This window comes from Mesoplodon bidens (assembly GCF_964165515.1).
Source record: "Mesoplodon bidens genome assembly, chromosome: 15".
Taxonomy (NCBI): Eukaryota; Metazoa; Chordata; class Mammalia; order Artiodactyla; family Ziphiidae; genus Mesoplodon; species Mesoplodon bidens.
The window spans coordinates 57,858,615-57,878,146 of record NC_138171.1 but is presented as its reverse complement, the minus strand read 5'-3'; the positions used below and the strand labels follow the sequence as shown (position 1 = coordinate 57,878,146).

The 19,532-nt window shown below is 50.0% G+C and overlaps 1 protein-coding gene across 4 annotated transcripts in view; it reads left to right on the top strand.

Moving 5' to 3' along the window:
• Window positions 1-19,532, top strand: part of CLEC16A (C-type lectin domain containing 16A) — a 209,506-nt gene that overhangs the window by 90,880 nt on the left and 99,094 nt on the right. For all 4 annotated transcript variants that reach the window (XR_014017681.1, XM_081257432.1, XM_081257433.1 and 1 more), the window contains exons 15-18: window positions 240-284; window positions 2,887-2,937; window positions 6,007-6,135; window positions 14,362-14,482. Coding sequence is in view for 3 of the 4 variants with exons in the window: in XM_081257432.1 (XP_081113558.1) it covers window positions 240-284; window positions 2,887-2,937; window positions 6,007-6,135; window positions 14,362-14,482 (346 nt within the window). In the remaining variant the exon portion in view is untranslated. The remainder of the gene's footprint in view (window positions 1-239; window positions 285-2,886; window positions 2,938-6,006; window positions 6,136-14,361; window positions 14,483-19,532) is intronic.

Here is a 19,532-nt window from a genome sequence, read left to right as displayed (position 1 = left end):
GTTTCTCTCATGTAACTGTGTATCAACAACTTTCCATGTCATTACATTGAATCGTCTGTCCTTTGCCCATTTTTATTTTGAGCTCCTTCTCCCCCACCCCCTTACGAAGAACCACTTTATAGATTAAGATTATTAGCCCAGCATCTGTCTTATATAGACTCACACTTTAGAATTTGTGATTTACCCCACTCACTCGCCTCGGTGAGACCTGCCCCCTCACCCTCCCTCTCTTTTAACAGGGAGCCCGAGAAGAAAGTGTCCACCTGGTGCGGCATTTCTATAAGGTAAACTGCCGGAACTCAGGGGTACAGCAGTGTGTGTGTGTGTCGTATAAACCAGGCTGTAGTGTCTTCAGTTATTTCTTACACCCTATGGGTCCTGAGTAAAAATGTTCAATTTCATCCTCTCCGGAGCAGTGGTCTCTGCACTTTTCTGTCCATGCTCTCGTATCAGTACAGCTTTTGAGGACTCCCCCCTAGTATGGGACTGTTTATTTATCAATTATATAGGAATTTGTTTATTGATGAATTTACATGTAAATGATGAATTATATACAGATACTCATATGACTAAATAATACATATGAACTTATGTGTTCATGAATTACATATGCTTATACAGACAAAATTACTGAATTACATGAGTTTATAAACTATATGCATGTGTATTATTTATATACATGTACACGCAGACCTCAGAGATACTGTGGGTTTGGTTCCAGGTCACCACAATAGAGCAAATGTCACAATAAAGAGAGTCACGCAAACGTTTTGGTTTCCCAGCGCTAATCAAAGTTATGCTTACACTGTACTGTGCTCTGCTAGGTGTCTTAAAAACAGTACATACCTTAATTAAAAATACTTTATTGCTAAAACATGCTAAGTATCATCTGACAACACAGGGTTGCCATGGACTTTCAATTTGTAAAAAAAACTCAGTATCTGTGAAGCAGTAAAGCAAAGTGCAATAAAATGAAGTGTGCCTGTGTGCACATACAGGCTCTAAACACTTATCATGAATTTAGTGACAGCTGGTAAAGGACCACCATAACTTCCAGTATTTGGAAAACTTGTAGATCTGTCTTCAGCTTCCAGATGATTCGTTTTAAGATACTGCATTGTGATGGTTTTGTTTACCTCTTTTCTTAAGGCATAATATAGCCTTAGGCAAGGCTCATCATTTGTCAGCAACAGTGGATTAATCCATATGCCAAGCAGTCTTAGTAGTTTCTGACTTTTTGGCCTCCACATCAGATCTCTCCAGATCTAGTGAGTGGTGGTTTCCCCTTGTACTCTGGCTGATGAAGAGATCCTCCCTGGAGGAGGAAAGGCGTCGGCCCCATCCTTTGCTTGTTCACTTGTGCCGTTATTCATTGTTTGTACTCTCCTTAAACTGCTGTGAACTAGATACACATATGAACGGGAATCTTTTTCTTTGTAAGAAGCTTTTTAAGACACTGCCCATTATTGTCAGTGTTCGTTGAGATAAAACCAGGTCATGTAATCTGGAAGTGTACCTTGCCGGGATCAGATGACGCCAAGCAGCTGCAACACGGTGGACATGCCCAGACAAGGGTGGCACCACTGTGGGCCCCACGCACCGGGGCAGAAATCCCAGTCTCCCCTTAGACCAGCCCAAACCACACTTGGCCTTGAAGTGAGGATAGGAGTCCTCGGCAGAGTCATCTTCGAAGCTCTTTCCAGTATAACTGCTCTTAGTTTATTCCCCTGCCCTCCACCCCCACCATGGCCCCAGAAAGTTTCTGGATTGCAAAAACAGGAAGACATATAGGTAGGCATCTTCCCAGAGGATTTTTCTTTCTCACTGACAAAAGGAGAACTGTATTTGAATTGCAGCTCCCTTCTCCCAACTCAGATTTTTCTCTCTTGTATCCTAAAAGGTTTGCACCCTAAGTACAGTATCTCACAAGCTTATGGATATTCTCAAGGGTTGCTATTTCTGTGGTTATTGCATGGTTCTCACACCACACAAAGAACTTTCAAGTTTACCTGTGGTTCTGATCACTGGAAAAACATATAGAGGACCTATTGCTTTTCCCACCCCCAACTATGTGTGTGGGGGGGTGGGCGGGGAGGGTGCTTAGGAGACAGGCCAGCTCTAACAGCCCTGATGCGCTCAGCCAAGTCTCCCCTGCCTCCCCCGCTGCGGGCCTATCCAGGGTGGTCATAATGACCGAGTGCATCAACTCATTTTGTCTTCCTATTGCACGGACGTGGGCTCTCATCCCAGTCTTGCAGTGAAACAAAGAGAGGCTCCAAGAGGTATGGCTGAGATTGGCCCCTGGTCTGTGTGTCTCACAGCCAATTCCTCCCCGCCACCCTGTTCTGGGAGGGACCTCCGGGGCAGAGTCATCAGGGCTGCAGGAACTCCAAAACCCCAAAGGCGCGCCTCAAAAACAAATGGAACAAGCCGTATAATTTTAGAGTTAAGCATATTTAATCATACTCTTCCTTTCAGAGGTGTGGAGCCTCATAGCTTTAACGTGACAACTTAACCGAGATTCGTATTTTCTCTAACCATTCTCAGCAAGCAGATGATGTTAAATACTTGAAACATAAACCCTTTTTATATTTTAATTATATATGAAGTTATTTTTGTTGTTTTTAATTAACTGCCTTGACGCTAGAAATCTAACTACACATGCTTGAAAAAAAGGAGAAAAGCATTGAGGTGCAATTTGATATTTGGGCTTTCATTTGGGTGTGTGTGTTCTTATTCACGTGTGTATTTCACTTCCTGGTGATTTACCAGAACTCTCTAATAAGAAACAGATGGCCCCAAAAGCCTCGAACTGGAGTTTATAATACTTTGTTGTTTATGGGGAAAAAATGTGCATAATCTTCTCTTTCCTTCCTTTCTTTTTAGGGAGAAGAAATCTTTTTGGACATGTTTGAAGATGAGTACAGGAGTATGACGGTGAGTGAGGGGCCAGACACGCTTGTGGGTATGCAAAGCTTGTCCTGCCGAAGCAGGGGAGAACTCGTCTCATTCCGAGCTTTCCATCCTAATGGCAGAGACTGGTGCAGGGTAGTGCATTGAAAACAGTGCCTTTTGATCCCCACCAGTGGAATTTCAGATGACATTCACTCCCCCTAAGTTGGGCTGAGTCATAAGATGGTTCAGAAAGATTCACTTTGATATGAATAGTATTTGATTGAGGACTTAGTCCATGTCAGGTGTGTACAGCATGTCGTACATGTGAAATCTCTTAATCCCCACATCGGCCTGATGGGAGTCACTGCTATCATTATCCTGCTTTTGCCAGTAAGGAAATAAGAGTCAGAGAGCCTGAGGGAGGTGCCCCCATGTGCCCAGCCATCGAGGAGCTGAGCCGTCACCTCCCAGTGTCCTGCCCTGCTCTGCATATTGTGCTACCTCCTTCTCTGTGCCACCAGCATGTTCCCGCACCTGGCTTTTCCTTGAACCTGCAGTGCCAGCCCAGGGTCTTCCCTGTCTTGCAGAAGATTGCAGGTTGCTGTTTTGTTCATTTGCCTCTGCGTCCCCAGCACCTGCCCCTTAGTTGACACTCAGCAACTGGATGATAAATCGCCCTTTTCATGGACAAAAGAGTGAAGTGATTCGGGAACTTTACAATAAACCCAAGGGTTTAAAATGTCAAAAAGAAAAAGACAGCGTGTGCTGTGTGGCTCCCTGGCTCCCTGGCCCGTCTCTGGGCGTCTGGATGGCTGGGCCCTCACCACATCCTCGCGCATAGCACGTCTGAGGCCTCGCAGAGCCTTTTCAAGGGAAAGGTGTAAATTGGTATAATTCACCTCCAGAAATGCCCCAGCAGTGACCAGGCCTCCTCTCGGTGCTATGTGAGCCGCCCATGTGCACCTCACACCTTTGATGGCCACACCCCGTTATCCCCTAGACCCCCCCCAAAGAGTGTCTCAGTCTTCTACTCTTTGGACCATGAATTGGAGTGGAGTGGAGTCAGTGGTCAGCTGCCGTCTTATGTTATGCCCGTGACGTCCCCTTCCACAACGTAATTCTCCAGAAATTTGGCTTCTTGTTTGGAAACGTAAGGCTCGTGTGTCACTTGACGACACAGAAAAGCTTGGGCTCCTAAACCCCTGCACAGTTTCTGCTTTTGCTACTTACCAACTGGAACCCTGGGTGGGTTGCTTACTTCTGAGCCTGGATTTTTCCATCTGTAAAATGGGACCCAGACCACACAGCTTTCCAGACTGGTTGTGAAATACCTAAGGGCTGCCTCCTATAGAGGTTCAGCACCACGGATAGTCGGTTCCCCTCCTGCCCTAGGGAGCTTCCTGGGTTTTGTTTGTTTGTCTCAGTGACACATTTATTGCATGTTTTGCACAAAGCCCGTCACTCTAGGGAAGTAACAGCTGACATATACCCAGAACCCATATATGAGTCGTTAGCTCAGACTTAAGGAAACCAGCACTAAGCTCAGCGAAGTTGGGACAGGCTCTCGGGTGCTGCCAAAGCCAGGCCTTCACTTCTGACCCTTCACTGTTTCTCCTGTCACCTCTTGCTTCATGCAGAGGCATAATGGGCAGGAGTCCTAGAGGGGGCTTGTCGGAGGTGGTTGAGAGCGGAGGGGTGGAGCGGAGGGAGCTGCGAGGGAGCCAAAGGCAGTCCGGGAAGGCCCTGCGGGAAGGCTGGAACCCCAGGCGCCCCGGGTGGGAGACAGGGCTCTGCCACCCCCACTCTGGCATAAAGGAATAGCGACGGTGGACCTCAGGCCTTTGGAGGAAGGCTTCACGGGTCCAAAAGAAGAAGGTAGGCAGCACATGCAAAGGGGCTCCGTGTTCACCAGGTCTCTGGACGGCCGGACCCTCTCCACAGCTCTGCCTTGTTTAGTCAGCTTTATGTTACAGGAGGGAAAAAAGTGTGATATGATTGAAGCCCACTTTCTAAAAGAGACACGAAAAAGCTCATGGTGCTTAAAGGAGTAAAATTAATTCTATAGAATATTTACCTTTGTGAAATGTCATTCCTTTATGATGCCAGGTAAATGAAGTGTCAGTGTCCAACAACACGTGCAATTAAGGGGTCAGTACTGATGCAACAAAGTTCCAGGAGGGGAGGTGATGTTAGCATGTCTTGGTAATCGGAGAAGGCTTCCTGGAGGTGGTGTGGAAGGAGGCAGACAGCTCTGCCCTGGCTGGCCCAGTGGCTGTGGGCACGCGCCCTCCCTCCGAGCTCAGCGATCCCCTCTGTAGTATGGGACAGCCCCGGCACCCACATAGTAGGAGGTGAGCCCTGCAGGGGCCTGGCGGGTAGTAGGTGCTTAATAAGTGACTTGGTTCTGTTACCCCAGGTAAGAAGCCAAGGGGGGGCAAGGAAGGAAGGGGGAATGTGGGTTGTGTTGTGGAAATCATAGTGGGTCTGGAGCCGGGCAGGCCTGGGTCCGTGTCATGGTTCTGCCACCAGCCGGCTGAGTGCGCCCACATCCATTCCTCAGCTTCCCTGAGCCTCCGTTTTCTCGGTAAGTTCGGCAGCCTCCCTGCTGGGGTTGTTGGGAGGCTTGGACGGGGCCTACGCGCAAAGCCGCTAGTTCTCTGCCTGCCCCGAGGTCAGGTCCCCTTAAACGGGGGCCACGTCGCTACATCTGCTGTCATCGTATTGGAAGTGCCAGCGAAGGAGGCGGGCAGCAGTCAGGCTTCCGCACACGGGGCAGAGACCACCCTAAAGGGACCACCGTAAAGGGCTGGCCTCCTTACTGAGGCCCCTCTCCCTGCTGCGGGGAGGGGAACAAGAGGGTGAGAACGAAGAGCTTTTCACAGCAGGGAGGCAGCTTCTCCAGAGTGTCTGAGCTGTCACTGCAGATGAGGGGACATCTGCAGCTTCGAAAACAAGGCACATCTCTCACATCTGGCTGCCTTGAGGCTTCACTCAGTCCGAATCGCAGTTGATGTGCTCTTTAATATGTGCAGATGGAGGTGAGAGGCCAGTGTCACCTGCCCCAGCACCTTCCTCCCTTCAGTGAGCTTCCCTCCGATGTCTGTCTTCTAGATGAAGCCCATGAATGTGGAATATCTCATGATGGACGCCTCCATCCTGCTGCCCCCAACGGGCACGCCACTGACGGGCATTGACTTTGTGAAGCGGCTGCCGTGTGGTGACGTGGAGAAGACCCGGCGGGTGAGTGGGCGCTGGACGCAGCCTCTCCTGGGCTGCTGCCCGCCAGGAGCACCTCCGGGGCCGGGGGCGGAGGGTTCCTGACCACATCCAGACCTGCCTTCCAACAGGCCTTCAGAAGAGCCAGAGCTCCTCCCTCGCACCCCACCACCAGGCCTAACTTCCCCAGGCACGCTGCCCTTTGTTAAAGCAGAGATTGAAATTGCATCGTATCTGGTGGCAGGCAGGCTGCCTTCGCTGGCGCGGAGCCGGCCCCAACCCCAGAGCTCCGAGAGAGGAAGCGGGGCCGGGCTTCTGCGAAGGAGCATGGAGGGTGAGCAGTTGACATAGTGCAAGTGAGGCTGCTGTGAAATCAGCCCAGAGAGGCCGGGTCCCCCAGAGATGGCGTAGTGTTAAGGTATCTGAGGAATCTTGGGGGCGAGGCACACGCAAATGCAATTGTGATTCTTGCTGGCCTGCAGGAGAGGTGTGTGAAGAGATTAGTTCTCAGAACCCAGCTGCAGTGTGCGCTTCCGTTATCAGCACTTTTTTTCTGAAGCAATCTCCCAGGGCTGTTCAGGGTATTTTATCTCCCTGGTAAGATCAGTTTCTTTCTTAGAAAGCACCATAACCTTTTCCTAGAAAATCGTTCCCTGGAGATGTGGCGGTTAGTGGATAAATTAGAGGAATTCATTGCACTCGGCTCCCGTTATCAGCTCGCATCTTCCTCTGAGTTAATCCAAGTGTAACCAGAGTGGCAGAAGTGTTTTAACCTTTAGATTTTGAGGAGCGGGATTGACTTGCTGGATCCGCCTAAAGCAAGAGGATTCCATGGCCTTCCTGCAGGCGATTTTGCCTCAGATGCCTGGCCGGGTGGGGGTGGGGCACAGAGGAAGTTGGACCCGTGTCTGCAGTCAATCCACATTCCCTGCTGTCTGACCAAACCCACAGCCCTCACCGCAGGACCCACCCTATCTCCGGGCCAGTGACGCCTTCCTTCCTTGTGCTCTCCCAGCCAGGGCTATGGGCCACGTGGCCGGGCACACGATTGTTTGCGGGTGGCAGTGTTTGCACTGGGCATCCTTGGCATCGGCTTTTATGGGGGGATTGGTTCTGACAAATGCATGTCATGTCTGCACTCCTTCATGGAGTGGACATGCTCACCCTTAACCTTTGGTTGGCCTAGGAGAGGCTGCCGAGCAGGGTAACGACAACACACCCAGTCAAGCTCTTGTATCCCCAGGCCAGAGAGGACCCCGTCCCCAGGTCCTCCTTGGACCCTGAGCTGGAAGGTCCAGAAGATTGTGAACGTTGAGAGCTGCTGCTCTGGGTTGCATCCTGCCTTCTTTTCGGTCCACAGTCCGTCAGGTTTCCTTAACAGTCATATGAGCTCATAGCCTGTGTGATAAAGCAGATCATTCATATCAGTTCTTTGTATGAATTTCCTCACGTAATTCTACAACCACCCTAGAAGGTTGGCGCTAGTATTATCCCCATCTTGCAGAGGGATAAACTGAGGCACGAAGAGGTCAAGTGATTTGCTCAAGGTCCCCCAGCTAGTAAGTAGCAGAGCCAGAATTCAACCCAGGCAGCGTGGCCATTCTGACCCCCTGCCAGCCACTGCTGCCTTCATTGTGTTTATTAGCCCCACTCCTCAAGGAATCAGAGTCTAGAGGGCGAGGTGGGAAGAGGCAGCGCCAGTCCATGGGCCAAGGCCGTTTCTAAAGGAACATGGGGTCAGGTCCCTAATCCTACCCGGGGAAGGAGGTGGAGCAGCACAGAGGGCTGGTCCTTGAGCCGAGACTGTGGGGAAGGGCTGGGCAGCTGGGGGAGGCAAAGGCCCAGAAAGACGTGGCACATTCCAGCACCGCCAACGAAGAGGGGACCGTGGCTGGAGCCCACCATGAGGGAGGCTACGTGGGAAGTGATGGGGCTGGGAGGAGCTGAAGGAGGCAGTTCCCAGAGGCCTTGGAGCCCAGCGAGGACCTTGGCCTTGTTGGCTGGTTCCTGGCATCATGTCCTGCTGGCTTGGGGCAAACGATCTTGATCCACAGGAGAAATTCAGGGGTGAGGCGTATGGCAGAGGGAAGGTTGCTTGGGCTTTGGGGTTCCTGCTCCCTTCTGAGCCACTGTCTCCTCACCCAGAAAGCAGCAGTGCCTGCCCTGCCAGTGTCCTCAAGAGGACTCAGCAATAAGGCAGAAACACAAAGGCCAGAAGGTGCCTGAGGCTGGGGTTCTTCCTCCCTCACCCTCACATCTCTCTTAGTTCAAGTTCCCAGGACTGTGCTGCCCACCTCCCTTGCCCCAGATGGGCTGCACGGCCCAAACTGCTAAATGAAGCACAGGCAGAGCCCCTGGGACGTCTGGGCTTCCCTGGGATCGCATGTTTGGCCTTCGTCTGTCCGGTGAGTTTATAAAAGCAACTCTCAAGTCCCAGCATCCGTGGGTTTAGAGCCAGGGAGAAGGTGGCAAGATGAGATAAAAGGGGGCTAGCCACCTCAAAGCAGAGCCATCCACCTGAGAGAAGCTTCCCTTTGTAACTTCCAGGATCCATTTCTGAAGGGGAATTTTGACCCCTCGCCCCAGTCCAGTTCCTGATGCAAGGCAGCTGTCTGGAATCCTCCAGAAGCTTAGCTCCTCGGCCCATTTCAAACATCAGAACACAGCGGTGTGCTTTGAATTTGAGCTAAAGGAAGTGTATGGTTTAGCAAGCAATTGAGGGCTTATGTGGTTTGTTTCATGTTCTTTGCTTGTATCCAAAGAACATTCCATTTCGTCCTGTTGGATTCAAAGGTTTTCCTTCCCTTTTTTTTTTTTTTTTCCTTCTGCCGAGTATAGACTTTTCTAACTTTTAGGAGGCTGACCCTTTTCAGAAACCCCACCCTTTATTTTCCTTAAGGACTTGTCAAAGTAGTTCAAACCACCCTTACTGGTAAATCATTCCTTCATACGTTCGTCAAAGAGCCGCTGGACTCCTGAGGGTGCAGGAGTGAGCAGGGCATGCGGCCCCACCTCGGGGCCTCTCATCGCATGGAGAGAGGCAAAGTTTATGAACAAGTGTGATACCAGGCTGCAGTGAGGGCTCTGAAGGAAAGAGGGGGCACGGCTTTGGAGAGAGTGATCAGGGGAAGCTGCTCGGCCAAGGTGACGTCTGAGCAGAGGCCTAGAGAGTGAGAAGGAGCTAGCCAGGCAAAGAGGTAAAGGAGGCACTTTCTGGACAGAGGGAGCAGTAAGTGCAAAAGCTGCGAGATGCAGAAGAGTAAGGCGTGTCCAAGGAGCGGGGTGACTGGAGCGGAGCGAGGGAAGGGGTTAGGAGAGGAGGGTCAGAGCCTTGCAGACCACAGGAAGACATCTGGCAATAAAGTCATGTTTTCCCTCTTGCCTTTTGCAAGTTACACCATTTATCCTATCATTCGACATATTTATCAAGCATTTTCTAGGCACTGTGCTAGATGCAAGAATAGACAGAAAACAAATAATATAAAATAAGACCAAAATAGCAAGAGTGCCACTGAGCCATCCCAGCTAAGAAGGGAAATTCATGTTGAAATGAGGTCGCAGGAACTACTGGCATCTGATGAGGACATGCATGCAGAACCTTGGACTTGAGCTGGACCCACCCCACATGGAAGGGCAGTTGAGAGAAGCAGTTAAGAAAAAACACAGACTCACAGACCAACCGAGGTTCAATCCCAACTTTAGCTGTGTGACCTTGAGCAAGTTACTTAACCTCCCTGAGCCTCAGGTTCCTCATGTGTCCTGCCTCTCAGGTCTTGCCCAGAGTAAATGGGAGAGAGCAGCTGTGAAGTGCCTAAAGAGTGGTAGAGCATTCTAGCATCTTGAGTGGGAAAGAAACCTACTGAAGCTTAATGCTAGAGAAAAGAGAGTTAGGGAGAGGACTTTCTGGTGAAAGTCCCAAACTGAATTTAAGCCACTAGCCATCTTTTTTTTAAAAAAAAAAAAACATCTTTATTGGAGTATAATTGCTTTACAATGGTGTGTTAGTTTTTTCCGTATAACAAAGTGTATCAGCTATACATATATCCTCATATCTCCTCCCTCTTGCGTCTCCCTCCCACCCTCCCTATCCCACCCCTCTAGGTGGTCACAAAGTACCGAGCTGATCTCCCTGTGCTATGTGGGATAGCTAGCTTCCCACTAGCTATCTATTTTACATTTGGTAGCCATCTTTATGGAGTAACCATGGAAGCCATTATGAAATAAAGATATTTGCATGGTTTTATTTGTCCCTTCATTAGTTCTGTGTCCCTGTTCCCTCGTAAAACCACAAACAGTTTTTGTGTTTATCGCTATTGACATTGAGGAAATAGGCTATTTTGCTTTTACTCTTTGGATGTATATTACGCGTTAAAGAAAATACAATAACATCTCATGAAGTTTCCAAAGTAGAGGGAAAGAATTTCCTGTGATTTCATCACCCTAAACAAACAATACATTTTGTGTGTCTTCTCCCATTTTTGTTTGCAAACACATCTTTTCATGGTTGCGTGGGGCATGGACCCATGGACTTGCATTCATCCTTGCTGCTTTTCTCTCTCCATTGTAGAGCAAGAAGTTTTTCATACAGTGATACAGTTTTAATAAGCCTAATTTCTTACTGCTGCATAAAAAGTTTATCTGGTGACTTTTGCCATAATTTACTCAGGCATTTTCCTGCTGTGGACATTTTGGTTGCTCCCAGTATTACATTATTTTCAACTAAACTGTAATGAGCAGCTTCACAAATACAGTGTTTCCTTTCTTTTGGCTTATTTCTTTAGGATAAGTTCCCAGAAGTGGAATTTCTGGTTCAAAGGGTATGAGTATTTTTTTGTGTGACTCTCTACATATTGCCAAATTGCTTTCCCAAAGGGCTGTGCCCACTTTAAACTGCTTCAGCACTCTTTTAAGAATGACTGACTTCCACGGCCTCAGTGGGCTCCTAACCTGAGCGACTGTCGCCTGAACTCATCAGCTTGCACACGCAGCACGGGCAGCGGGAGAGAGGGCTCGGACCAAGCATTGCTCCAGGGCTCAAGGTGTCCTCTCCATCATCTCCCACCCTGTGATCAGGGTGGTGGGCACTCCATTTCCAGAGCTCCAGCCCAGGCTCGGGGGATCCACGTGACTCGCCTGACCCCAGGATGAACCAAGGTCTGTCTGACTCGGAAGCCATCCCCCACCCCACTCGTGGGGCTCTCCTTGCCAGGGCTTACTCCCAGCTGCGTGGAAGCAAACCGGAAAAGTCTCTTCTTTATGTTTGAGCTTGGTCAGCCATCACGCCTTTCCAAATCTAATCTCTTCTTCCAGAATCAGTCTTCGTATCGTTCTATGAAAGCATCTCAAAGAATAAGGATGCCTTTTTCCTTTTCAGTAATACTTTTAAACTTGCACATTTATTTAGCAAAGTCAAGAAAAACACTCAATAAAAGCCTGGGCCCTAATCCTTCAGTCTTTTGAAGGCAAAGGCATGTGGTTAGAAGAACACAGACTTCGGAGTCTGGTTATTAGTTGAATCACCTTGGGCAGGCTGCCTAACGTCTCTAGGCTTTGGTTTCCTGTCTATAAAATGGGAACCATGCAGGGTTGTTAAAAGGCTCGAGCGAGGTGACACAGTACAACCCTCACCTGTACCTGGCAGGCCATGGGTAAACAGAGGGAGCAGTTATTGTTTTAGAGGGCAGTGGGATGATCTGATGACCCTTATCCTGGTATCTCACCTTTCTTTTGTGGATTCTCGGAGTTGTGGGGCTGGTCACCATGCCTGCCAAACCCCATAGACGCCCATGGGAGCCCCGCTTTCGCCCAAGTGGAGTACTTGGCCCTGTGGGAACATGCCCTCACATTCATGGGTGTGGGCTTCTCACATGTTCTTCCTTCTCTTAGGAGTTGGGGCAGGACGCAGGAAAAGTATTATTGGGGGTGTTTATTTTGTTTTATATTTTTAATTATTTAATTATTGTTATTATTTTGTATTCCTGGAAATATCTTCCATTTTGTTACTTGAAGAGCAAAAGCAGATGTTTTATCAAAAAGGTCTACCTTAGGAGCCAAATTCCAGGCTCCTTTAATGTTGGAAGGTTTCTGGTTTTCAAAGTGATCGGGCTGTAGCAAGCCACACACGTTTCTCCTTTCTCATCCCCCAGCTTTGGTCCTGCTTGATTTCTTTGCCTTGATGAATGGATTTTTGACACAGAAAAACCCTTCTTCTGTTTTATTTCCCCTCATCTCCGAGGTCAGGACTCCTTACTTGAGAGCTCAAACAGCCAAATAGTTTAAGTGACCACCCACATCTTGGGCTTTCTGCACTTGGGCTGGGTTTGAATTCCCTTGTGTATATGCCTAAGTGACACAAGTATCAAACATTCCTGGTTTCAGTCCCCACTTCACCTCTCTCAAGTGTGAACTTGATCGCCCTGCCCCTCTCAGCTCCATTCCTTCCTGCTTAAAATCTTTACATTGCAATAAGGTGCCTATGTTGCCTGGCACGCAATTGGTGCTTAATAAAGAAAACCTGTGTCGCTGGGTTTATAGTGAAACTACAGCTCTTTTTCTTCTGATTATTACAGACGTCTTTATGAAGACTGCACTTTAAAACGTTAAAAACAATCCGATCAATGCCACCACCACCACCACCACTATCATATAAAAGCTTATCTTTTCTCTAGTGCTTCTGGTTGACAGAGGAATACCTGACCTCAGAATAGGTCCAGGAGATAGGACTGTTCTTCCAGTTTTCTGCATTAGGAATTTAAGTAATTGGCCCAAGGTCTCCTGCCAATTCTGGGCCAAGGCAGGATTAGGGTTTAGAGGTGCCCACGGGCATCCTGGTTGCCTGGGTCATCGGGAGCCAGTGCAAGCCTGGCTCTTTGCAGGCAGCCATCTGTGCCCCCCCCGCCTCTTGCTTTGGGAGGCACCTTGTCTTATGAAGGGCAGCCTCCCATCTCAGTGACCCAGGCCTACAGCCTCAGAACTTGGAAACAAGAGGACCCAAAAGCGGCTGCGTGGCTCACCAGTGGCGACAGTGGTTTGTCCCCGTGGCCTCACCATGCCCAGATGTTGAGTGGCGGGAGTAAGGGTGGCTGCCCCTTTACGGACCCCGTGCTGGCTGCTGCCCCGCCAGGATCATCTCAGAATCTCCCAGCAGCCCCGTGCGGTAGAGACTCCCGCCCCCATTTCACGCAGGAGGGAATGGAAGTTCGTGGGGGTCAGGGGCCTTGCCCAGCGTGGGGAGCTGAGAGTCCAACGCAGACCTGTATGTCTGACTCAGGAGCCGTTTCCCTCGGGCAGGCCCACCAGCTACGAGTCAGGGAAAGTGGCCCAGAGGCCACCTCCCCTGTGACTGCCCCTCCCCTTCCTGGCCTCTTGTTGGTGGGCAAGTCAGCCCCAATCTAGGACTCAAGGGGAGAGTACCTCCAGAGCAGGCTAACCCCAGGGTGAAGGCTGCTTTCTGCACAAACTTGTCTGGCTTCCAAAGCCTGGGATTCTGCTTTGTTTCTGTTCTCTGGAAATGCCTGCTCACACTGGAGTCTGCCAAGACTCCTCCTCGATGGGCCAGGAATCCCTGTGCTGATGGAGGCCACCTCTGTCCCCAGAAAGCTGGCTGGGGAAGTCTGAGGGGCTCTCGGGGCACTGACATCACTGCACACTTGCCAGGTGCCCGGTCCTCTGCCCTGTCAGTGGCGCAGCCCCTGTTGTAACGCCAAGGGGCCGAGGCTCCCGGGTGAAGGGCTGCTGGGTCTGGCCGTCCCTGAACCCCACCAGCATGTCACCTTCTGTCTCCCTCACCCCCACATTCAGTAGGTGGATCCTTGAAACACTCATGATTTGGATTTCCAAATTCCGTGCTGGTTTAGTTGGAAGACACCTGGTTCTTGCCCTCCGTAGATGTGAGCCGGGGGCAGGTCACTTGGCCTCCTTGGATCTCAGTGCCTCATCTGCGAAGCGGGGCTGCCTGCTGAGCAGGGGTGCCATGAAGGTCACATGACACTAGAGGAAAGGTGCTGGCAAGTGACAGGTGCTCAGTGAGGTGAAGTGGCCCAAACCTGAACCTGTGGATAATTGAAAACAGGGTGCATCCTTGATTGTTTTCTATCTTGGCTCTGAAAGCACCAGAACCGTGATACTGAGAGAGGGGGGCTTTATTTTGTTTGTTGTAAATCAAGAGTCACTGTGTGATTTCTCCATATGGAGCATCTCACCAAAATGACTTCAGTTTCCATCTTCTCTCTCTCCGAACTGTTGGTCCAGGCCATCCGGGTGTTCTTCATGCTCCGTTCCCTGTCACTGCAACTGCGAGGGCAGCCCGAGACCCAGCTGCCACTGACGCGGGAAGAAGACCTGATCAAAACGGATGACGTCCTTGATCTGAGTGAGTTGGTGACCCCAAGTCACGGTGGTCGGCGGGGGGGCACCACCAGGCTGGCTCACGCGTCGCTCGGAAGGTCATGTGCGACCTGCATGTTGTACTGGGATTGATTCGTGACCGCGAGCTAACAGAGTGTGCTTGTCACACGAATCTTTCGAAGAAAGGGCCCTAGATTCTGGGCACCTTGAAGTCAGTCTGTGGGCCCTGCTTTCTGGAGACCAGTGGGCGCTGTGCGGGGGTTTTGCTGAAAGGTCTGTGCACAGTGATTGGGGTCTTAACCGGGGGTGGGCACAGCTCCAGGATCCCTACCCTCCGTATAGTCACAGCAGCACCAGTCTGATTGGTTTTGTGTATTAAAGGTTGTCTGTATGATTTTAATGAGGATTCTAAAGGATTCTGCTGCTAAAACAAAGAAAACTTTCAAAAATGCAAATCACCAGCATTTAGGTAAAGATGATGGCTTTGGGAGCCGGAGAGCCATGTGCTTAGCCTGCAACCCTGGGCTCCTTGTTTCACCACGCAGTGCCTCCGTGCTCTACTCTGCAGTGTGAGACTGAGATTTAAAGGAGACAGTGGGTATACAGCCTGGTCGTGCTCCCGTAACCCTTCTCATATTCATAGAACTCTCTTTTTCCTCTCTTTGCTGTGGGGCACGTGCACACTGATGGGCAAGATAGTTTTTTGTTTCTTAAAGACATTATGATATTTTAGGACTCTTTGGTTATAAGAGACAGAAAACCCAACTTAGACTAGCCTAAGGAAAAAGAAAGGGGAATTCGCTGATAACCACTGTAAAACCAGAAGTAGTGTTGCCTTCAGGCATGGCTAGATCTAGGGACTCAAGCAATGTCATCAGGAAGCTGCCACCCTCCATCTCTCAGCTCTGCTTTCCTTTGTTCTGGCTTCATCCTCCAGAGGGCTCTCACCAAGTAGTGACAAGATGGCCAAGATCTGCTGAACTGGCTAAGCAGCACTGACAGAAACAGAGCTTCTCTTTCCCTATAACTTTTATAGAAGTTGGCTAGGCCAAGGTCTCGTGCTCAGCTGTGGTGCTGGGAGGTGGGACCTGTTCCTTTTGAACCCCATCACCTGGGGGTGAGGAAGGAGGGGGCCCTCAAAGGAAAATCACAAAGAAGAGATGGGAGCTGGAGAGGCAGGAGCAGCAGACGGCCACTCTGTAGTGTACAGTGATGAGAGGGCCCTTGTTTTAAATCAGCGTTATTGAAATATAGTTTACATCCAATAAGATTCACCAAGTTTTAGTGTACAACTGAATGAGTTTTAACAAGACTCATTCAAGTGTGTGACCAGCAATTATGATATCGACCCTCGAGGGCTGGCTTTTGAGCCAGGTACCCCTGCTCCTCTCTGTTTTCCCTCGAGCAAATGATTGAAACCACCACAGCTTCTGTTTCCTCACCTGTAAAATCAGGATGATCTTCCTTACATTACGGGGCTGTTTTGAGACTGGAGTGAACTGTAATATGAAATAGAATATGACCGAGCATAGCGCCTCGCATATGCTCAGGAAACCGGAGTATTACCCAATAATCAAATGCGGTGGTGCCTATGAAGAGCAGGGCATACTGCCTGACACACGGAAGGTTCTCGGTAAATGATTATTAATGGGTTTTATCTGATTGTCCGACTCCTTTTTCTTGCCTCCTCTTGGTTTATGCTCTTTTTTCCTTCTGTCTCGGAAGAACAAGGAAGCTACATCCCCTCTGCTCTATGCCCATCTTTGGCCCTCTTCCCCCTTGAGAAATGGTCACGGGGTTTCTGTAAAGGTTTAAATTGATGGAATTGGCTGGAGAGACCCATAAACCCATCTTTCTCTGATTGGATTCAAGGAAAGAGAGAGAAACAGTGTGCTTTAAAGGAGGCCACTCCATCAAGGCAGCAAGAATGTTTGCATCCGTGAAATGGAATTAAATTTTATGCTGGGAATTCATATTCCCTCCCTCCTCCCGCTAGGAATGGCCTGCTGAAACAAAGGTTAAAAGTATTTCACTTATCAATTTTAATTGATTAGATTGCTAGTTGAGATCACTTAACTGAGCCTTTTTGGGTAGTTGGCCATTAAGAAAGTAATGGCTGTCTGTCTTTACCCAGCCTGATTGCAAATTATGTCTTTGCTAAAGAGGGTGCCGTCCAGAAAATACTATGAATTATGGATTTTATGAGCATATGGTACTAGAGTAAGATACGCATGTGTTGACTTTTCTTTTTGGTGTTTATTCTTAAATGCTGGAGCTTCTCACCTTCCATTAGGGAAAAATAAACACGCTTTGCACTTCACAAAATGCCTTCCTGTGTATACTAAAGGTAGGAAACCTCCTAATGTAGGTGAAGGCATTCGTAGTTGCTGAATGTTGGAGGCTGGGCTTGCTTCTTATGAGACCATGTTTTGTCTCCCTGAAGCTTGAGGAAGCTGACTCAGGGAGAAGTGTTTGGGGGTTGGTCAACTTTTACCTAAGGTGATAGGGTCTGCTTAAAGGAATGCCAGCTCTGCTGCAGGAAGAGACGTTAAGTGTATTTACTAAACTTGTCACACTTTGATAAGAAACCACAGCATAAGAGCACTCAGAAGCCATCCCACATGTCCAGCAGCTGGGGGGCGGGGGGTGGTCAGGTATGTCAGGTGAGCTCTGTCAAGGTGGCTTCCAAAGAAGAGCATCAAAGAGGCTATCACGCCTTTGGAAAAAAAGTGAACTGTGCTGAAAGCCTGTTTCGTTTTCACTGGAAAGAAGTGTGATGTGGAGAGGAGGTCAGGACTGGCAGCTATAAAGGAAGGAGGGGAAGGGGAGGGAGGGAGGAAGGGAAGGGGGAGGGGAAGGGAAGGGGGAGGGGAAGGGAAGACTAGAGTAGACTTGACTAGGTAAAATCGATTAGATTTTAGAGGCAACATAGTCTCTGTACACGCAGGCTTCAGCTTCAGTAGTTTTTGCCTTGTGCTAAGCCTCATTTCCTTGGTTCCACCATTTCTCTTTGAACCACCCCTGCTCCCCGCCGCCCCCAGTGTGTTAAAGCAAAGGGAAGACATCAGGTTACTGCGTCTATAAATACTTCTCTCTAACAGTTAAGGACTTTGTGTTTCTCTCCTTGATTGAATTGGTTGCCACCGTTGCAGATGGTGAGCTTCCCCAGCCCCGCCGCTGCTCTGGGTGAAGCCCGGAGACGGGGCGCGCTCTCCTGTATTCCGCCCACCTGGCCTCATTGACATTTGATTTTGCAGCCCCTGCTGTGGTTGGAAGCAAGCAGCTTTGTGACCTTGCTCAGGGTCTTAATGCTCGTGAGGCTCAGTGGCCTTGCCTTTAAAATGGTTCTAAAAGACCTCGCGAGGAGGGCTGTTGAAGATCAACAGAGATGACGTTCATGAAGCACGCGACGCCCAGCTTGGCGTGGAGCAGGTGCTCGGTGAACGAGAGCCGGCATCCCCTCCGCAGCTGCTGAATGAACGAGATAGGACTCATACTGCGGGGTGCTGAGGGGCTGGCATTTTCTGCTTTGACAACATTTTGAGGAGCACATCCTGAAATATTTAAATCAGTTCATCACTTGTATGACGGCGCCGTCTTGGGGGGTAAGAAAGATGGCTCTGGCTGCGTGGGCCCAGATGAAGGGCGCTGTACCTCATCCAGGCATCCAGGAGGGCGGGGCACTCCTGCACAGTCACCGCCGGGCCTACTGACCGACAGCCCAGTAGTGTTCTGAGGACAAGCAGAGGAGAAGCCAGGTTCCTGCCTGTCTGCCTGCGTCCAGATAACATGGGCAGTGACAGTAGGGGAAATTCCCCCATTACCCAAACACCCAAAAGAGATGCCAGGCAACCTCCAGGCATCCTCAGGAAGCATCCACGTGGGCACTTGACATTTTACATAGTTGTAACCATACCATTTGTGGCACGCACCTAATCTTGTATTCTGGTTTTTTAAATCCATTCAGCGAAACCCATCCATTAATTCAGCTACTTACTGAGCACCTGCTGTATGCCAGGCACAGTGCTGGGATCTAGGATGTCATAGTGAACTGAAGTCAGACTTGGTCTCTGCTCTGTGGTGCTTACAGTTGGGGGCAAGGGGAAGGGACCATAAACAGGTGAGGAAGTAAATACTAAAGGCACAATCACAGGTTGATCGAGGTGGCTCTGTGGAGGTGATGAACAGGGTCCAGGGCTAGAGAATAACTAGGAGAAAAGGCCTCATAGGCTGGCGAGGGAAGCCTGTCTGGAGAGGCACAGGCAAGGAGGGACCAGAAGATTGCCTGACAAAATGCGGAGATGAGGCCAGGGAGTCCGAGAAGATGTCAGAGCGGGAGGCGAAGGCGAGCGTGAGCTTGCTACGGCCTCCCAGAATCCTGGAGGAGGCCTGTGCAGCTGGCAGGAAAGGAGCAGGGGAGAGAGGGGCTGCGATGAGCAGGATCTCAACTCCAGTGCAGTGGGAAGCCATCAAAGGGTGTCCACGGGGACAGCATCCTGAATGTGCACTTCTAGAACCGGAACTGCTGGGTCAGAGGGCAGAGGGCTGTGAGCCATGTCGAGGGTCTGGAGAGGCCGTGTAACCTAGTGGTTATGAGTGTGGGCTCGGGAGCTACGCTGTGCCGGGAGAAATCCCAGCTCGGCCCCTTGCCACCTGCCACCGTATGACCTTCAACGAGTAACTTAATCTCTTGGCGCTTCAGTTTCGTCGCGTGTAAATCGGAGCTGTTGGGAGGAGTCAGTGAGTCGGGATATGTGGTGTGCCTGGCACAGTCGTAGGGAGGCCAGTTAGGAGGTTGTGACAGGGCCAGTGGCAGTGGGGAATGAGGCGTGGGGACGCAGCCTTCCCCCCTGCCACGTGGGAGCAGGCCGCTCCATCCTGGGGGCAAACACCTGGGGCTCTTCCTTGTCTCCCCTCCTTCTCTCAGACTCAACTTGCTGTTGGTCAGCACACCTAGGCCGCGCTTCCCTCCAGATATATCCGGGATCTGACCGTCTCTCCCAGCTCGACCCCTCAGTGCCTGGCTTGCCGTCATCTCTCACCTGCACAGTTGGCAGCAGCCTCTTAACCAGTCA